At 43.2% G+C, this 18690-nt stretch overlaps 1 protein-coding gene across 1 annotated transcript in view; it reads left to right on the top strand.

Moving 5' to 3' along the window:
* Nucleotides 1–1831: 1831 nt before the first annotated feature.
* zgc:101566 (Transmembrane protein 263-B-like) overlaps nt 1832–18690 on the top strand; it is a 48886-nt gene continuing 32027 nt past the window's right edge. The window contains exons 1-2 of the mRNA XM_063196072.1: nt 1832–2006; nt 2708–2813. Of these exons, the coding sequence (XP_063052142.1) occupies nt 1998–2006; nt 2708–2813 (115 nt within the window). The 5' untranslated portion in view covers nt 1832–1997. The remainder of the gene's footprint in view (nt 2007–2707; nt 2814–18690) is intronic.

Genomic DNA, 18690 nt, shown 5'->3' with positions numbered 1-18690 from the left:
TTGATTTCGGTCCGATTTGAGTCTGACTGAATTTGGAAGGGACATAGGTGCCGACCGTGCGTAAACAGCCCACAGCACATCGCCGTTTCGGCGACACCAGAGAGTTCCTTGATCTCCCAATCAAAAGAATAGGCCCGGTGACCAATAACATCAAAATAATAAAAATTATATATAAATTGTATATAAAATTATAACTTAAAACCGAATTGATTTGGGTGTGAAAATTAAACTGTCTCAACCGGGCACCCAAAGGGAATCCATCAAAAGATAACGGCGTTACTTTCTCGTCGGCATTATTTTGTTTTTATTATCCAGGAGGACTGAGCTGAAAACTGCAGCAGTCACCTTCCACAGTTCTAGCTGCTCTGAAGCACGTGCGTGTCTAAGCAAATCATCCTGCCCATTTGCAATGTTAAATAAAAAGTTTTTCACAAGACTATAGCCTAAAAGAGATACACTGTCACAGACAGAATAGCCCGTTTCGGAAGGCATTAAAGTCACGAGTTTACCCAGTCTAAATGTAGCTAGCACTCGAGAAGTTTCTGAGTTTTACTCCTTACATTAGTGAAACATAACATCAGGATATCCTACAAGTTAAAAGAATATCTGGGCATATCCTTCTCTCTGAGTTAGAAAACAGCAGCTATGCCGCATATTGTGTAGTTATTATTTTGGTGGTGCAAAAACAACACGCGAAACCATGCCGCATATTGTGCCATTATTATTGGTGATACCGAAACAACAATGCCAGATTGGAGCCTGCCTAGTACATTTAGACATAGCCTACTCATTTGATTGTGCCATGTGCATTTAAAAGTGTCAGTGCAGAATTAAACTGGGCGCTGAATATAAATATTGGAGCCATTCTCCCTCCGTGCAGTCAGAGGCGCGCGCGCACGCTCTTATTTCTGTATTATATGAAAATATCCCAAAACGGCCACAACATCGGACCTTCGTGGTGGAGGATAGCCTACTTGCGGCGGGGGCCGAGACCGAGTTGTTACGGGACGGGACACTCTTAATATTATTTAAGGGACAGACCATGCTCGATATTTTACCCGGTCTAAATGTAGCACTCGAAAAGTTATGCCACATATTGTGCAGATTATTTGGTGATGCCAACCACACGTGAAACTAGGCACATTGGAGACTACAGCATATAATTTAGAAATAGCCTATTCATTTGATTGTGCTATGTAAACTTAAAAGTGTCAGTACATAATCAAACGGGACGCTGAAATATTGGAGCCAGTAACTTCGTGTCCGATATTGTGCAGATGTGTGTGCGCGCGCACAACTAATTTCTCTCCCATCTCTTTGCTAATCAAGCCTCCGATCTCCAAAAGACACGGGCACTCAGGAAAACTGTTTACACGAGCTGTTTAAATAATGTGATGCACGCTTCATGACATGGCATGGTTTGGCCACCCTAAATTCAACATGACTGCATTCGCACATATCGTTTAGCCTAAACATCCATGATGGAATTGTCACTCTTAATGTGCAAGTATTGGATATGAAAAAAATATCCTAAAACGGTCACAACACCAGAGGACCCGTGGTGGTGTGGTGGATATTTGTTGCGGCGGGGGCCGAGGCGAGTTGTTACGGTAGGCTACAATCATATTAGGCCTATAGAAGGGACAGTCAGGCGACACAGAGCGACTCACATAGGGTAGCTGTGGTGCCGCAAAGCATTCCTGATGGTGGAAATGAATGCAAATGCATGCAGATACTCGGGCGGATATCCGGGCACTCACATCCGGCAGCCTACTTACATTGGGTTGCTACAGGCTCTGAGTAAACATCTACAACGTCACTTCCTGTACACAGTAGCCAAACACTGCCAAATCGCCAATTGGAGAAAAATCACAAAATATTCTTTCGAGGAAAACGGGTGTCTCATAGTTTCTTACACACGTGTCTTTCAGTCATCACCAGACGTGGTCCGGGGCGCACGGACAGTCGGCACTGTTACAGCGTGTAGCATCAGGTCCATGATGAAGGTGAGTCGAGTGGAGTTGTTTTTGTTCCTGTCTCCCCTCTCGTCGTCGCTCTCTCTTTCAGGATGCTAGACTAGTACGATGCTGCGAGCAATTATTCGTTTAACTTTTTTCAACTATGTCATCACCGGAGATTATTTCACAATAACTTATGGTTTTTCCTATGCAATTTTCGCAAAAAAATAAATAAAATAAAAATATTTGGCACCATCCATAGTAGGCTAGCCTATGCGTCTGTATTTTCCTCCTCTCGCCCCCCATGGGACCTCTGTAGGCTACAGTTCATTTAGTGTCTGTGGACGTTATTACTGCCCCCAGCGAGTCAAGTGCCAATTAATCTGGCGTCAAACTAAAACTGTGACAGAGCAGAGGTTGACACCACAAATTGCTGTAGAATGCTTTCCACTTCAGCCTGCAAGACTAACGCATTTTAGAGTGGTGTGTCTTAATTGTTAGGGCCAGGGACGCTGACCGCTTTTGCTGGGCCCTGGACAATGGGCCCCCCACCCAATACAATGTAAAGATAACACACTTTTGGTCCGCCTGTCTCCCTGGGCCCGGGACATCTGATCCCTTTGTCGTCGTCCCCCAACCCCCCCCCTGTCGGCTTCCCTGGTTAGGGCATAGTCTGTTTTGTGTGTTTTATTATAAAACTGTAAATGGCAGAACATCTGTGAGTGCAGCATCTTCACCTGTCTCCCAAGGGTCCAGACACAGAAACAGAGGTTGTGGAGGACAATGGCTCATCACCAGTAGTAGAAGAGAACACAGAGGAACTCCCCCCATACCTTCGGGAAGAGCCGCCTGAAGGTGAGTTGCGTTCTTCCATATAGAAATGGCCCATTTGCTGTATTCGGAAAGCCTGGATCTCAATCCTTCAGTTGCTTTCTCCGTCCTTGTGCATGTGAGACTCAATGGGAACTTGTCTATGTTCCCACAGCCCATTGGTCCCACATCACTAAGACTTTTAACATTATATTTTAGGCCCATTGGTCCCACAGCACATTCCTGCTGCTCCATGTTCCCACGTTCCTATAATTTATTCAAATATAGGCCCTATGTTCCATGGCGGGGAGAAAGGCACATTCTATTAGTTTACTCAGAAATGTGGGAACATGGGGTTTTGGAACATAGGGCCTATATTTGAATAAATTCTTAAAAATGTGGGAACATGGAGTAGCAGGAATAAGTTGTGGGACCAATGGGCTGTGGGACCATAGGGCTGACCCCGACTCAATGTTGTGGTGGACCTTTCAACACAGATTGAAAAGGTGAGTTACTTACAGATGCAGAGGGAAGGGGGGAGGAGCTGGAGGGTGGATATTGAGCTGCAGCCAAAGTCCTGTCACATATTTTTTCCAGTTCCAGCCAGGCCTCTAGACCAGCTGGTGCTAATTAGCTCAACTCTATAGCCAGGCAGATGAGCTCACCTGGGGTGACGGTCAGAAGGAATACATTATATGGCAGTTGACTTTCTCAAGATGATTTCTTTACCTCAGACTTAAGTGTGGTGACATACCTACTACATTGTTTCTGAAATTATGTTGTGGAAGCAATTGATTTTATTGCTTTTATTGTGTAAAATGAATTTATTTTCAACTGCCAGGCTCAAGCCAGCCCTAACATTCGACCAGATCATAGTTTTTTGTGAAATAAGTAAAAAAACATGTGTGGTACCAGGTTTGTCTAGGTTTATGTTAAGAATACAACATTATCTCTAAGATGGTTAAGTAAGACCTTCTGTAAGAGACTAATATCAGGAAAGTCAAGAACAAATTGTAGTGAGGGGAGAGAGCCATAAACATATAGTATGTCCAGAGACTATTGATAAGGAAGAGACTGTCTAAAAGGAATTTCTTCTGGAATCAATATGATATAACCGTGCATTCCTGAGAGGTAGGAACTTCCACATATGCAACCAGGAGTTGGCTACCCCCCACCTGAAAGCATTGGCAAAAATACCTGCCCACCTGTCAAAGATGTGCGCTACTGTATGTAAACAAAACACCATGCATTTGTCATTTCGTGCATATCATCTTAAAAAGCGGCAACGCCAATCTTAAAATGAGGCAATGCCAAAGTAGCTACACGCCAGAAAAGTTCACCAGTGGTTTTGCAACCATTAACCTGTGCGATTCAACTCTATTTGTCCACAGAATGATAATTTCTGAGTAATGTGCATCATAAATTATTCTATGCACGCTGCCACTGCTGTGTTGACGTCACGATTTTCAATGGGATGAAGTCGTGGTACTTCAATGTGGCCGCGATTTGAACATTTCACTTCAACAGGCGTTCCAATGCATTTCAGCTAGTTGGAGGTCAGAAACATCCTATCTCCTATCACTGGAACGCACGATAAGGTTAAGCCAAAGACAGTAGATTAGAGAAAGAGGATTCAAACTCCGCCCACCCAATGCAAAGAAGTGTGCTCAAGTTTGGTCTCCTCAGGGGGTGTTGTCCTCTCCTTCTTCTTATCTTTCTGTGGCGTTTAGTAATGGCTTGCATGAGATGTGCGCTACCGCCATCTACAGTACCAAGGCAACTCCATTTATTCTCAACCTCCAAAAGCCTGCAAAGGCCTCCCAACCGCGGGTTATGCCCTAAAGGGGCATTCACCTGACATCACATGGATCCGGAAAAGTTTGAGCCTGAAGCATCTTACTCTAATCTACTCTCTTTGGTTAAAGGGACACTGCAAGAAATGGTCAAAACAGGTACTGCAACTATGCTGCTTATTGAAATTGGGTTGCCTATTGCCAAATTTGATCTTTACATGAAAGTTTACTAAGTATTAAACAAATATTTTCTAGTATGGTCCAAGTACAGTCATTTTTGCAGCTAAAAATGGCTATTTTTGGAAATTCAAAATGGCGGACCATGGAGAAGATCCCCCTTTTCATGTATGAAATGTGCAATTTTTCCAGTCATAATGAATACTTAGAATTTGATGCTGGTGGTAAGTATTCATGAAAAAGGTAACATTAGTGAATGGGCAGCATGAATTCTGGAAATAAACAACTAAAAATCTCACACAGTGTCCCTTTAAGCTGTCATGATATGGCTGCCATCCCCCTCCAGGAGGCTGACGAGACGGGAGATCAAAATGAATGCAGTTCAATGGGGAAAGTCACGCTGACGTAAGAGATTTGATGCCACTTTGTTGCTTGCATTGGTGACCCATAGTATGCTACCAGAGAATCATATTTGAGAGAGAGATAAATCAGGCGGGTTCTTTTCCGGTATCCATGTGTTGTCGGGTGAAAGCCCCTTTAGGAGACTTTCAATTAGGACTTCGGAGTCTTGAGGTTGAGAATAAATGGAGTCCCCTTAGTGCTGTAGATGGCGGTAGCGCACGTCTTGTGCAAACACTACGAAAAGAGAAGAAGGAGGGACAACGCCCCCTTAGGAGACCGAATTTTGAGCACACTCCTTTGCATTGGATGGGCGGGTTTTAACACATCTTTCTCTACTAGACGATTCCTTGACAGTATGTCTTGGTTACCATGTCGAAGATCTCAAGTATGTCTTTGGAGAGAGCAGCCAGTCTTTTCATGTAGGTACCAGTTAGTCTTTTTCACTGTGATGTTGGACAAGTTCCGTTATGAAGCAAAGAAGGAATATACAGTATGACTGCTGATTTCAGGCAGAGAAAAGTGGCATCTAAATGTCCTTGCCATCGGTTGCAGTTTATACTTGTTATGAATGTATTGAAGTGATTGGTGTTCGGTGTCTGACATTGTGTGAAAAAGGCCATGTAGGAGACTTGCATGCACACAGCAGGGGAACAAACGAATGTGAGGAAAACTGTTTTATCAGCTCTTTAGAAGCATGCACATGCAAAATATCATAACAAAATAAAATAAAACAAAATAAAATAACAACATAAAACATGCTCAATGTACTGGATGATATGGCTTTACTTTGTGGCACGTCAGAGACCATATTTTATTTAAAGATCTTGTTTTGCTTTTCCTCCTCAGAATGGAAATACTTATTGTTTTTTTTTTCTAACTCCCCTGGTTCCATTTGGTTCCATTTTCCTTGTTTGTTTCCTAATGTGTACAATACTTCTGCTTTGAAAAAGAAATATCAATAAGAATTTAAATTTAAAAAAAGCTCAATTTGAAGTAGATTTAGGACCTACAAACCCACAACATGACAGGATTTCTCCTATGGACATGTCCCATGAAGACAGAAGCTAGTCAGTAAAGCAGACAGGACCGATTTTTAATGACCTAATTTATCTTTTAATTAACATCTGATTCTGAAAGTAGAAGACAAATCGCTCCACAACTCATCCAAGATCATTGACATTTCCTTTATTTTTGTCCAGTGAACAGCTTTGTCTTGTGCTTACCATTTGGTGCAGAGCTCCCAGAGTTGCAGAACAAGATTAATGTCATCAGTCATCCCCTTTTTCTTTTTTAAACAGACCCTTCTCTTTACGATTATTTATAGCCTGGTGAGAGAAACGGCTGATTTAGTGTCTCCTGGATAGGAAGAGACTCATCAGCCTGGGACTATTCACTTCAAACAGCCTAATAAGACTAATGAATACCTGGCTCCTGCTTTGCAGGGTTTCACATGCCCAGGTAACGTATTATGTAAAACAATACTGGGGGCTTAACTCACCTGAGTACACTGACACACAGCACACCAACAGCAACACTATCTGCAGGTCATAATGTTAGTTAGGCTCCCTCTCCACTGTCACTGGCCTGTTTAGAGTGCAGTACCCAATAATTGTCTGCAGGGGGCCACACAGGCTCAGGTAAATGAGCTTGAGCAGCGTCAGGATCTGTTGGTGAAGGTTTCCATCACAGCATACTGGAAAGTTATTTTATGTCCTTTTTGGGGAACATGCCACTTTTATTGTAAGACCGAAGGGTTTATAGCTCAGAGTTGACGCACAGATGCAGTCCTCAATTATTAAACGGCCACAATTGTTAAAAACTACTATGGCAATACAAACATGACAATAAAATTTACGTTTTGTCCCTGGAATCGTCTGTTCTGTACTTACACAGTTACCCATTTGCAACCAAATTTTATTGTAGAGCCCTCAAACTCATATTTCTGTACAGTGTCCATTACCTATATACTAATCTTTATACTATAACTAAATACTAATCAATGCAGTATATGTTTAAGCCAGTCTTTACATCAGTAGACACCTGAGATTAACTAGAGAACTCGGCATACTGAGTGAGCTGTAATAATTAGCACGCCGCGGCCCTACACTCACCACACACATAACCTCTCTCTTGACACATAAGGTGTATTTTGATGCTTACAACTGATAAAATAATTGTATGTGAACATCATGCTTGTTAAAATGAAAGACACAAATGAAATCCAATCTTCTCTGGAAGCTCAATCTGCTCCTGCTGCCTGAAATTGTCAAGGTGCATTTGCACTCCTTGCTGAAGGCAACTTAATGGTGTTATGTCAATGATTGGTAGCGAGTGTTTTGTTCTCTATGTGTCGGGGTTGGTGCGAACTTGTGTTGCTGTGTGAACTCGGCTAATAGGTTCCACAGAGTGTGTTTCTCGCTCGGCAGAGAGGCGGTTGCATAACACCATCATTTGCTCCTTTGGCTTTGGCTTTTTTTGTCTAGCCTACTAGCACGAAAATGGCAGTCCATATTGGGAGAAAAAACAGGCATTTATGTTTTGTGCAGGCTTGGCATTGCTGAAATGGATGCCATAGGTGTTTCAGCACAGTCTTTTTTGGCTTCTAAGATGTACTGGGAATAGAAAGAATATTTGTGGATATTTGGTGCTGAACAAAATACATTTTGTTTTGATTTAGTATTTGTATTAAGAAACTGTTCTTACTATGAAATGTTTTAGAGAGAGATATGGCAAAAAAATGTATTTATACATATTCTCGTTTTCTGATATTGATTTTTTTGCGATCACCCCCCACCTGATGCTGTGCATTTTAGAACTGCCTCTGAAGGCACAAGCCACCCTAATAGACCACTTTTTACTTGGCCCTCTTTTGTCACTTTATGACCCATAACCAAACCATGGCAGCACAACAACTGTCCTTTTGTGACTTTTCAGTTGTCAATAGCGACCTCAGCTGCAGGGAAGAGCCCCAAATCATTAAATATGGCCAAGCCTGATCATGGTTGATCGACCTCAATTTGACCTCAATTTCATCACGATCAACCAATCACAATCAAGATCAATTAATTGCCCGACCTCATTTTGGGATAATCTGAATACCCATTTCACCCTTTAGTTTCATCTGGTCGGGCTACTGAACACTAAAAAAACACTCAGTTATAATGATATTATTAATGTTATTATCATTAGAAGTAACAATTGTAACACTTTCTATGAAGCCCGTATCTTTAGTGCATTATGAGCGCATTTCTAACAACTTATAATACACATCATGATTAATCATAGTGCATTATGACATCTATAATGTATTATAAGCCCCTTCACTGCATTGTAAGTAAGATTTATAGATATTCATGACTGTTGATATACTCCATCATGAAGCATGAGTGTAGTAGTCATAACGCATTATGATTATGATGTGCATTATAAGTTGTTATAAATGTGCTCATAATGGGCTATAGATAGAGGCTTCATAGAAAGTGTTACCGAAACATTTTACACTGTTCATATACTGAACTCTATAAGACTGTCACATAGATGTGACTTGGGTAGAGAGATTATTTAACCCTCACTCACTCATACTGTGGTAAAAGGCGTTGGATAAAAGCCCCCATCACCAAAAACCTGCCTGAAAAGAGATGGGCCATTTCTCGAATAGCCTGTTTTGTTCCAAGTGCCAAATTTCATCTCTATTCAAAAACCTACCATCCGCTGCACCCCTAAATGTAGCTCTTCAAGCTCTGAACTGAACTCTCTATAAGGCTGACACATAGATGTGACATAGGCAGAGAGACCCTTTAACCCTCAGTCACACTGTGGCAAGAAAGCGTTGGCTAAAATCCCCCATCACCGAAAACTGCTTGACCACAGTTGCGCCATCTCTATGCCTAAGCTTACGCCTATCTTTTTTGTTCCAAGTGCCACATTTCAGCTCTATTCAACAACTCGCCATGGACTGCACCACTAAATGTAGCACTTCAAGCTCTTAAGCCAAGCCCGTCCGCACTGCCTTCAAAGCAAAGGAGAGCTTTTAGCTGGTGGCTTTTCAATGTACTCTGAAAAGAAAAGTGGTCGGCCTCACTTGAGCTCCCAGCTGGATGTGTTGGCACCCTCTCTCCTGTGCTCTCTGCTCTTGTCTCTGCATCCAGTCCATGCAGAGCTAATGCAGTGGATGTCCTGTACAGTACGCTTGTCCACAGAGCAGAACAGAACACACTACTGACTGGCATCACGTAGGTACACAACAACAACAACAACCAGTGATCATCACGTTGTACCACAGCAGAGCACATGTCAGTAAGTGAGTAGTTAGGAGAACAGAGTGATGTCCATGCAGTGCTAATGCAGTGGGTGTTCTGTACAGTAAGCTTGTCCACAGAACAGAACAGAACATACTACTGACTGGCATCACGTAGGTACACAACAACAACAACAACCAGTGATCATCACGTTGTACCACAGCAGAGGACATGTCAGTAAGTGAGTAGTTAGGAGTCCATGCAGAGCTAATGCTGTGGATGTTCTGTATGCTCAGGGACGGATTATGACTCCATGGGCCCCCTGGGCCAGACAACAAGAAAGGCCCCCCTCCGAGAGGTTTCCGGTATGCGCAGGGAGAGGTAAGACGTATTCGGGAGCTCTCTGTGAACAACGTTTACAATTTACCTTTAAAACGAAGCTTTGGCGTTTTTATTTTATTTTAAGTTCCGTTACTGTTTATCTTTAAGCTACATTATGCCGCAAAGAAAACCTGGAAAGCAAGAATTGGATTCATCAAGCGCAGATGCCGAGGGCAAAGGCAAGATGGCTAGCACATCCACAGAGTTAGCTAACTCGGCTCAACTTACCCCTGCCTTGCTGGAACAGTTGCTGACTACCACTCTTCGGAAAGAAATATCAGAATTACGAACTGAATTCCTCGCAGAACTCCGCAACTCCCACACAGCCCTTAGGTCCACCCTCGACGACCACGAAGACAGGATATCATCAATCGAATCAGCACTCACTGAAATGTCAACTAGCCTCCAAAGGTCCGAAGCACAGTGTGCTAGCCTGATCAAAGAGAACCGCTCTCTGCGACTGAAAGTGGATGACCTCGAAAATCGTTCTCGTCGGATGAACTTGCGGGTTATTGGTATTCCAGAGGGTTCGGAAGAGGGGCGACCAACTCAATTCATGTCGTCATTTTTCACTACTCTCTTTGGAGATGGAGTGCTGTCTCGAACACCAGTGATAGAGCGAGCCCACCGCGCTCTAACCAGCAAACCACCCAAAGACAAGCCGCCGCGGGCAATGATCGTCCGCTTCCACCACTTCCAGATGAAGGAAGAAATCGCTCGTCTGGCACGGCAGAAACAAGGCACGCTTACGTTCAACGACAACCCCATTCTTATCTTCCAAGACCTGTCAGCGGACCTCTCCAGACGTCGCGGGGAATTCAGGGACGTGAAAGCTCAGCTGTACAACGCCGGCGTAAAATTCCACCACAGATATCCCTGCCAGCTAGTGGTGTTTTTCCAAGAGAAGGAGCATTCTTTCGAAGACCCCATCGCTGCCGCTACCTTTTTCAAGGACAAGGTACAGACACTAAACGTGAGCCAAATAGAAGAACCAGCTACCTAGAGTAGCCATGTCCAGGTATGAAGACCTCCAGTTGCAATGCATCTTAGATTATATTCCTTTTTTGTCATAGTTTCCTATTTACAAGTGAATTGTCACTGAGATGCTTGATATAGCCAAAACGTGTGCAGCTTTTTGTGTCTCTGTGTAGCCTTCCATATAACATTTAAGGCTTAAAGGGCCCTTTCCCTCCTCTTCTTCATTGTTTCTCCTTGGCTATATTTCAAACATTTTTGCTACTCAATTTGTTATTCCATGACCCATCATAATTTTCTGGGTTTTCACACTGCTGCTATTACAATGCATGGCCCACAGTAATTCTCAGGGACACACTGCTGTTATTACTATACAGGGTCCACAATCATTCTCTGGGACTTTTCTACTGCTATTACTATGCATGGTTCACAAGCACTCTCTGGGACTTTACACTACTTCTATGACCATGCATAGCCCCCAAGTACTTTCTAGGACTGAGTGCCAGGCGGATATCATACAGGACTGGTTCTCCTCCTGTTCATGTTCAGACAGGCTCTAGGTTAGAGGCCTTATGTGTTCAACTTGTGTGGCTGCCTGCTCATCGGAGGTGTTCGTGTGTGATCATATGCCGGCTCATATATACAACTTTTCTTTTTTCTTTTCTTAGCTTTATATTGCTCTCATTCTCATTGAATAGGAACTTTATTATTAACACTACATAATGCTTCATAGCATTTCAGTTATGTTCACAGTACTCTCAAAGATAGGTTTTTCTTTGAGTATGACTATTGTCAGTTTGGGCTACAGCACTGACAGGGTGTTTCCCCTGCCAGCAGAGGGGTACATTTTGACCCCTCTCTTTTTAGTTTGTGTTTTTGACTTGATGGTATTTTTCTCAGTTTTCATTACATTTTTGAATATTCTGTTGCTTCTCCCTTTCTGTTTTTCCTCTTACCCTCCCCTTCTCTTCTCTGGATTAATTCATTCTGTCAGGTACATGATACATCTGCTTATTCTTCTCACACTCATAACATAATGAATAGCACAAGCAGCAATAGAGACGGTTCAGTTACTTTCTTGAGTTGGAATGTGAAGGGACTCAATTCCCCAGTTAAACGTAATAAAGTTTTCAGCCACATCCAACAACTTAAAGCAGACATATTATTCTTGCAGGAGACACATCTTGTTGTTGCTGACCATCACCGTTTACGTAGGAGCTGGATTGGCCAACAATTTCACTCCAAGTTTCAGAGTAAGGCCAGGGGTGTCTCAACACTTATACGTAATACGGTCCAATTTACACCATCTAGTATACTTGAGGACCCATATGGGAGGTATGTCATTGTATCCGGTCTCCTATATGCCACTAAAGTCACTCTAGCGAATATTTATGCGCCTAACTGGGATGACCATAATTTTATTTCTAAAATCATCTCTCTTCTTCCTGACCTTAATACACATCATTTAATTCTTGGAGGTGACTTCAATTGCGTTTTACACGCCCTGGACCGCTCCACTAAACCAGCACCTACTTCACTTACAGCTAAGGCCCTCCAAGGCTTCTTAGATGACTACTCCATTTCTGATCCATGGCGTTTCTCTTTCCCAACGGCGCGAGAATACTCCTTCTTCTCCCATGTCCATCGCTCCTATTCCAGGATTGACTACTTTTTCATAGACCAAAAACTTTTATCCATAATCAAGTCCTGCTCATACAAGAGCATTGTTATTTCAGATCATGCCCCACTTCTCCTAACTCTACTCATATCAGGTAAACCCCCCACCCAGAAAACCTGGCGAATGAACCCCCTCATGCTATCAGACCACAACTTTGTCATCAATCTCACTGCTGCTATCGACGTGTTCCTACAGATTAATTCCACTCCAGATACAACCCCGTCCATCATCTGGGAAGCATTGAAGGCATTTCTACGTGGTCATATGATTTCTTACTCATCATTCATTAGTAAGCAACGTAAATCTCGTTTACTGGAATTATCTAAGAACATTCTAAATATAGATAAGCAGTATGCAATCTCTCCCAAACCAGAGCTTTATGGGCAGAGGATTACACTCCAGACCGAATTTAACCTACTATCCACCAATCAGGCTGTCCAGATGTTACGGAAAACACAGCAATCATACTTTGAATTTGGGGACAAGCCCAGTAAACTCCTGGCTCTACAATTAAGACAGCGTTACTCTCAAAACCTAATCACCAAAATCAAATGCCCTGACTTAGGTATTATCACTGACATGTCTAACATCAATAACTGCTTTGAAAACTTCTATAAGGAGCTATATCACTGTGAATCAACTACAGATCAGGTGCGGATTGATGCATTCCTTAATGCTCTCCCCACTCCCTCAATAGACGAAGACACCAAATCACAGCTAGATCAGCCTCTTACTGTAGATGAAATAGCCCAAGCAATTAAGTCCATGCAAAGTGGTAAGACTCCTGGGCCAGATGGGTTCCCCATTGAGTTTTATAAAACATTTTTGGACCTTCTGAAAAAACCTATGCTTGACATGTTCAATGATGCCCTCAAAACCGGCCTGCTCCCACAATCACTCAGGCAAGCATCAATCTCTCTGATTTTAAAGAAAGACAAAGACCCTCTTGAGTGTAGCAGCTATAGACCTATAAGCCTCTGTCCAGCTGATGCCAAAGTTTTAGCGAAGGTCTTGGCCAGGATATTAGAGTCAGTCTTGCCTCAATTAATCCATGGTGACCAAACAGGCTTCATAAAAAACAGAATGTCCTTTTTTAACATCAGACAAGTCCTAAATACTGTTTACACCAACTCTGCTCATGGGTCCAGTGAGCTTCTTGCCCTTTTAGATGCAGAGAAAGCATTTGACCGAGTGGCGTGGGACTTCCTGTTTGCCACCTTGCGTAGATTTGGTCTTGGAGAAGGATTTATTGCCTGGGTAAAACTCCTCTACACATCTCCCCTGGCGTCGGTGCGTACTAACGACATGCACTTTGAACTTAATCGTGGGACTAGGCAGGGCTGCCCTCTTTCCCCACTCCTCTTTGCTCTTTCCATTGAGCCTTTGGCTATAGCTATACGTACAGACAGTAGAATTCATGGTATTATGAGAGGAGGGATAGAGCAAAGAATTTCTCTATTTGCAGACGATATAATACTTTAACCTCTCAAACCCAACCATCTCACTCCCCCAGGTTCTTCATTGCATTCATCAATTTGGCATGATCTCTGGATACAAACTAAACATTAACAAGAGTGAACTCTTCCCTCTAAATATTGCTGTGGATGCCCTGCCCCCATCTGCTGCCCCTTTCAAGATAGCCAAGACCGAATTCAGATACCTTGGAGTCATAATAACTAGAAAACTCTTAGACATATACAAACGCAATTTCATATCCATCCTAGAGCGCACCAAACAGGACTTTGCCCGCTGGTCGTCCCTGCCCCTCTCCCTTACTGGCCGTGTAAATTCAGTGAAAATGAATGTGCTACCAAAATTTCTTTATCTGTTTCAAGCACTCCCCATTTTTTCATTCCAAGTCCTTTTTTAAAACCCTAGAGCAGTCAATTACCTCCTTTATTTGGAATAAAGGCCCAGCTAGAATACGCAAGTCAACTCTACAAAAGCCAAAATCATCTGGTGGGCTAGCCCTCCCCAACTTTCAAATACACTATTGGGCAGCAAATATACATGCCATTCTCTATTGGGTTCACTGCCACTATGGCCTCAGTGACTGGGTTCCAACATGGGTACATCTGGAGGCGGCCTCATGCAGACCAACATCCCTTAGAGCACTAGCCTGTGCCCCACTCTCTATGCCCTTGTCTGGTTTCACTCAAAACCCTGTAGTAGGTCAAACTCTTGCGTATTGGAAAACAGTTTAAGCGCAGTTATGGCATTCAAAGCAGTCTCCATACTGTCTCCCTGTAACAACAACCCATTCTTCCCCCCTTCACTATGCGATAATGCATTTGGAGTGTGGCAAAAAAAAAGGTATTTCCATATTTAAGGACCCTATACATAGACAACACATTTGCCTCTTTCAACCAGCTGTCCTTGACTTTTCATCTTCCCCAAATCCCACCTTTTCAGGTACTTTCAGATTCCGAGACTTTACTAGGAAAAACCTTTGTTGACTTCCCTTCCCTTCCAAATGAAACTTTGTTAGATTGCATACCTGAAAACAAAATCCCCTCCAATAAAGGCACAGTTTCCCGTATATACGTCTCAATTATAGGCTCTACGTCCTCTGACGATACAACTCTACGACAACAGTGGGAGGCAGATTTGGGGTACACCCTTGATGATGAAGACTGGGTTGAAGTTTTAAGAAAGATTCACTCTTCATCCATCTGTGCTCGCCATGGTCTCATACAGCTCAAGTTCACTCACAGAGTTTACTGGACCAAAGTCAGGCTCTCCAAAATAAAACCAGAGATTGACCCCATCTGTGATAAATGTAGACAGGCCCCGGCTACTTTGATGCATATGTTTTGGTGGTGCCCCAAGTTGCTTCCCTTTTGGTCGTCCATATTTCGATTAATCTCTGAGGCCTTCCACAAGACTATAGACCCTTCTCCTCTAATTGCTCTCTTTGGTCTACCCCCAGTAATGTTTGCCTTTCCAAGGCCAAGAAGGACGCCCTTGCCTTTGCTTCCGTAGTGGCTAAAAAGGCCATTCTTCAGACCTGGAAATCCCCACATGCCCCCTCCTATGTACATTGGATGAGGGACCTACTGAATTGTTTACATCTTGAAAAAATCAGATTCACAAGACAAAATAACGCCGCCAAATTTGACAACACCTGGGGTCCATTCATGTCCCTCTTCTCCTCTCTTGACTCCTCTGAACTCTCTCCTCTATTGACTCCCTAAGCCTAACTCCCACCTTGTCTTGTACTTGTGTAACCCTGCTCTAAAATCCAGAGATCCCCCCCCATCCTTCCCTCAATGTTCCCTATTTGTTTTTTGTTTTGTTTTTTTTGTTTTTTTGTATATATATTGTTTATATGTTATTATTGTTTTATCACTGTTTGATTTTGTGCTTGTTTTGTTTTTCTCTCTTTATATTATTTGTATGTGATTTTTGCAGTTCTGTATTCAGCTTTGCTGTTTACTGTGGGTATGGGGTGGGGATGGGGGTGGGGGGAGGGGATGTCTCTTGTTACATTTCCTCTGGCATTGTATACATTCTCTTGAAAAAAAAAAAAAAAAAAAAAAAGAAAGAAAGGCCCCCCTCCATAGGTGTTGCTAGTTTACAAAACGATTCAGGGTTTTTAGGCCAGGGGACCATTGCATCAACGGCGGTTACCCCAAATCCGAGCTCAAGTCTGTAAACTGCGCTATTTTTAGACAGAGATCCGTTCCATCAGCCTTGCTAACCTGAAACTCAGCTGAGTTGCCACGGTAATTTATGCTCCAACTCTAACCTGGTAGCTCCCAGGTTAAACACCAGGCTAAATGAATCAGTGTTGCAAAAAAAAAAAGAACCTGTAGGAAACAATGTCACAGCACGTTCCGCTTAATTCCCGCCATCATTTTACGAGATCAAAGCGAACCAGTCACTCGATTTTAATAGTCTATGATGTGATAATGCCAGTAAAAATACAATAGTTACCATTGTCTTTCATTTCGGGGGGATTTCTGATAATCAGCACATTTTTAAAAACTTTTATAGTGTTGATTTACTAGTATGATGTTGAACAATTCCTTCTACATAGACGAAGACGAGTGGCCCAGTGGACAGGTGCGCTGCTTAATATGTGGTCGCCCCGGGTTCAAGTCTTGTATGGCGACAGGTTATAGAAATGGAAACTTCAAAACATACTTTTGCCTATTCTCTCCTTTGACGTTGCTTTGTGGCTGCCTTCATTTGCTATAAAGCAATAGGCCTAAATGTAGGCCTAGGCCTAGACCTTAAAATTTTACAACATAAACAATAAAAAAAAACGTCTTCACAACCACCTTACAGACGCCGACGCTTGAGTTTGCATTGCAATGATTCAACAAATGATCTCTGCCTAACGTTTTACCTAGGCTATGCTTTATTTAATCCGAAAACAAATTCTTCTGAAAGATAAAATTAAAACACCTTAGATGATGCAAGCATTTTATTTTTACGCATTGAAATGGTGGCATTCGAGATTTGGACGAGGTTCTCCCTTTGATGATTGAGCTGTGATCTGTCATCACGCATAGTGGGGATTGAACACGGGCCTCTCGATTGGAATGCGGTTGCGTTACCGCTCACCTACAGATGGTCGCATCACATAGCCGATAAAGACTTGATTTGACAAGGCATGCTCCAGTGTACAACATGATCACATTTTCGACAATCGTTGATATGGACTTCCCCTGTACACCGTGCACGAGCGCAACGCCAGCTTTGATGAGCGCGGCTGAAGTGAAACTAGCCAAGGCGCAGCTGATCTTCAGTGGTGGAACGGTGTCAGAAGCTGCCGGTAGTTGAAACTCGGCTTTTGCGCGTAAGCGCCGCTGAATCCAGCGTCAATGATGGAATGGTCCCCAGGTGAGAGAGTTTACGTTGTCTGGGTTTTGGGGTGTTGTCCCCGAGAGATCATTTGAAAATACAGTTGTGATTGTAATGCAATATGAGAACGCAAATATAGAGGCTAAAGCTTCAGGGGGCCCCCCCTTGTCTCTTGGGCCCCTGGGCCTGGGCCCGGTAGGCCCGTGCAGTCGTCTGTTCCTGTGTACGCTTGTCCACAGAGCAGAGCAGAACAGAACATACTACTGGCATCACGTAGGTAGGTACACAACAACAACAACCAGTGATCATCACGTTGTACCACAGCAGAGGACATGTCAGTAAGTAAGTAGTTAGGAGAATAGAGTGATGTCTTATTGAGTAACACAGAATGATGCTTTATAGAGGAACAAACACACACACACACACACACGGACACACCTACACATACAGGCACACATGCACATGTATACACGCCCTTGTGCACACAGACACACATGGACACACACATGCTTTTAGAACTTTTAGCAGTCTGTCACACTGTGAAGCATATGTCACGTTATCTGAGTAATTAATAGCACCGAATGAAGTTTTATTGGAGCCCCCACCCAAACACAAAGACACACAACACGCACACACACACACACACACACACACACACACCCTTTCAGAAGCCTGTCCTGTTTGCAGACAGTGGCCAGGCTGTTCCATCATCCTGGCAGATCCAGTGCACAGGGGAGGCGTGAGTGCGATGTGCTGTGAAAGCGTGATGGGTGGACTGTCAGGTGGATGAGAACTGCGAGTAGCCCCGTCCCAACATCCACCTGCGCTCTCTCCTCCGCTCTCTCTCCTCCGCTCTCTCCTGCCCAGCCCTCTTTGATTAGCAGAGGCCTCGTCGGAGTGGTTGCCCTGGGATAGAGAGAGAGAGAGAGAGAGAGAGAGAGAGAGAGAGAGAGAGAGAGAGAGAGAGAGAGAGAGAGAGAGAGAGAGAGAGAGAGAGAGAGAGAGATGAAGAGAGAGATAGAGAGGGAGACAGTCAGGCAGACAGACCGAGAGAGAGAGATGGGGGGGGGGGGGGCACAGCAACAAACCAAGAAAAAAGAAAACCACAAGTGACTCATGAACACTCCAAAACGTTCCACAGATGCACACGTCAGAGTTGAAAATAAAGCTTAAAATGCTGTTCTGACATTGGGCTCTGCCTTTGAGTGTTCTGTTTTTTAAGATGTCAGACTTGCAGCAGAAACACTGGGCACTGGGTTTTCATGGGCTACCATTTTCATTCTCCTTCTCCATCTACAACATTTACCAATGTGTTGATGAGTGTATGTGACCTCGTCACATAAGACTTAAGTGATGGAATGACAAATGGACTGCATTTGTATAGCTACGTTTGTACATATATTCTTAATACATTCTTCATAGAAACATACAAAGGAGAATGTCTTTACATCTCAACTCTTTACATTCAA

This window comes from Engraulis encrasicolus, chromosome 4 (genome assembly GCF_034702125.1).
Source record: "Engraulis encrasicolus isolate BLACKSEA-1 chromosome 4, IST_EnEncr_1.0, whole genome shotgun sequence".
Lineage (NCBI taxonomy): Eukaryota > Metazoa > Chordata > Actinopteri > Clupeiformes > Engraulidae > Engraulis > Engraulis encrasicolus.
This window is presented reverse-complemented; position numbering and strand designations above follow the sequence as displayed.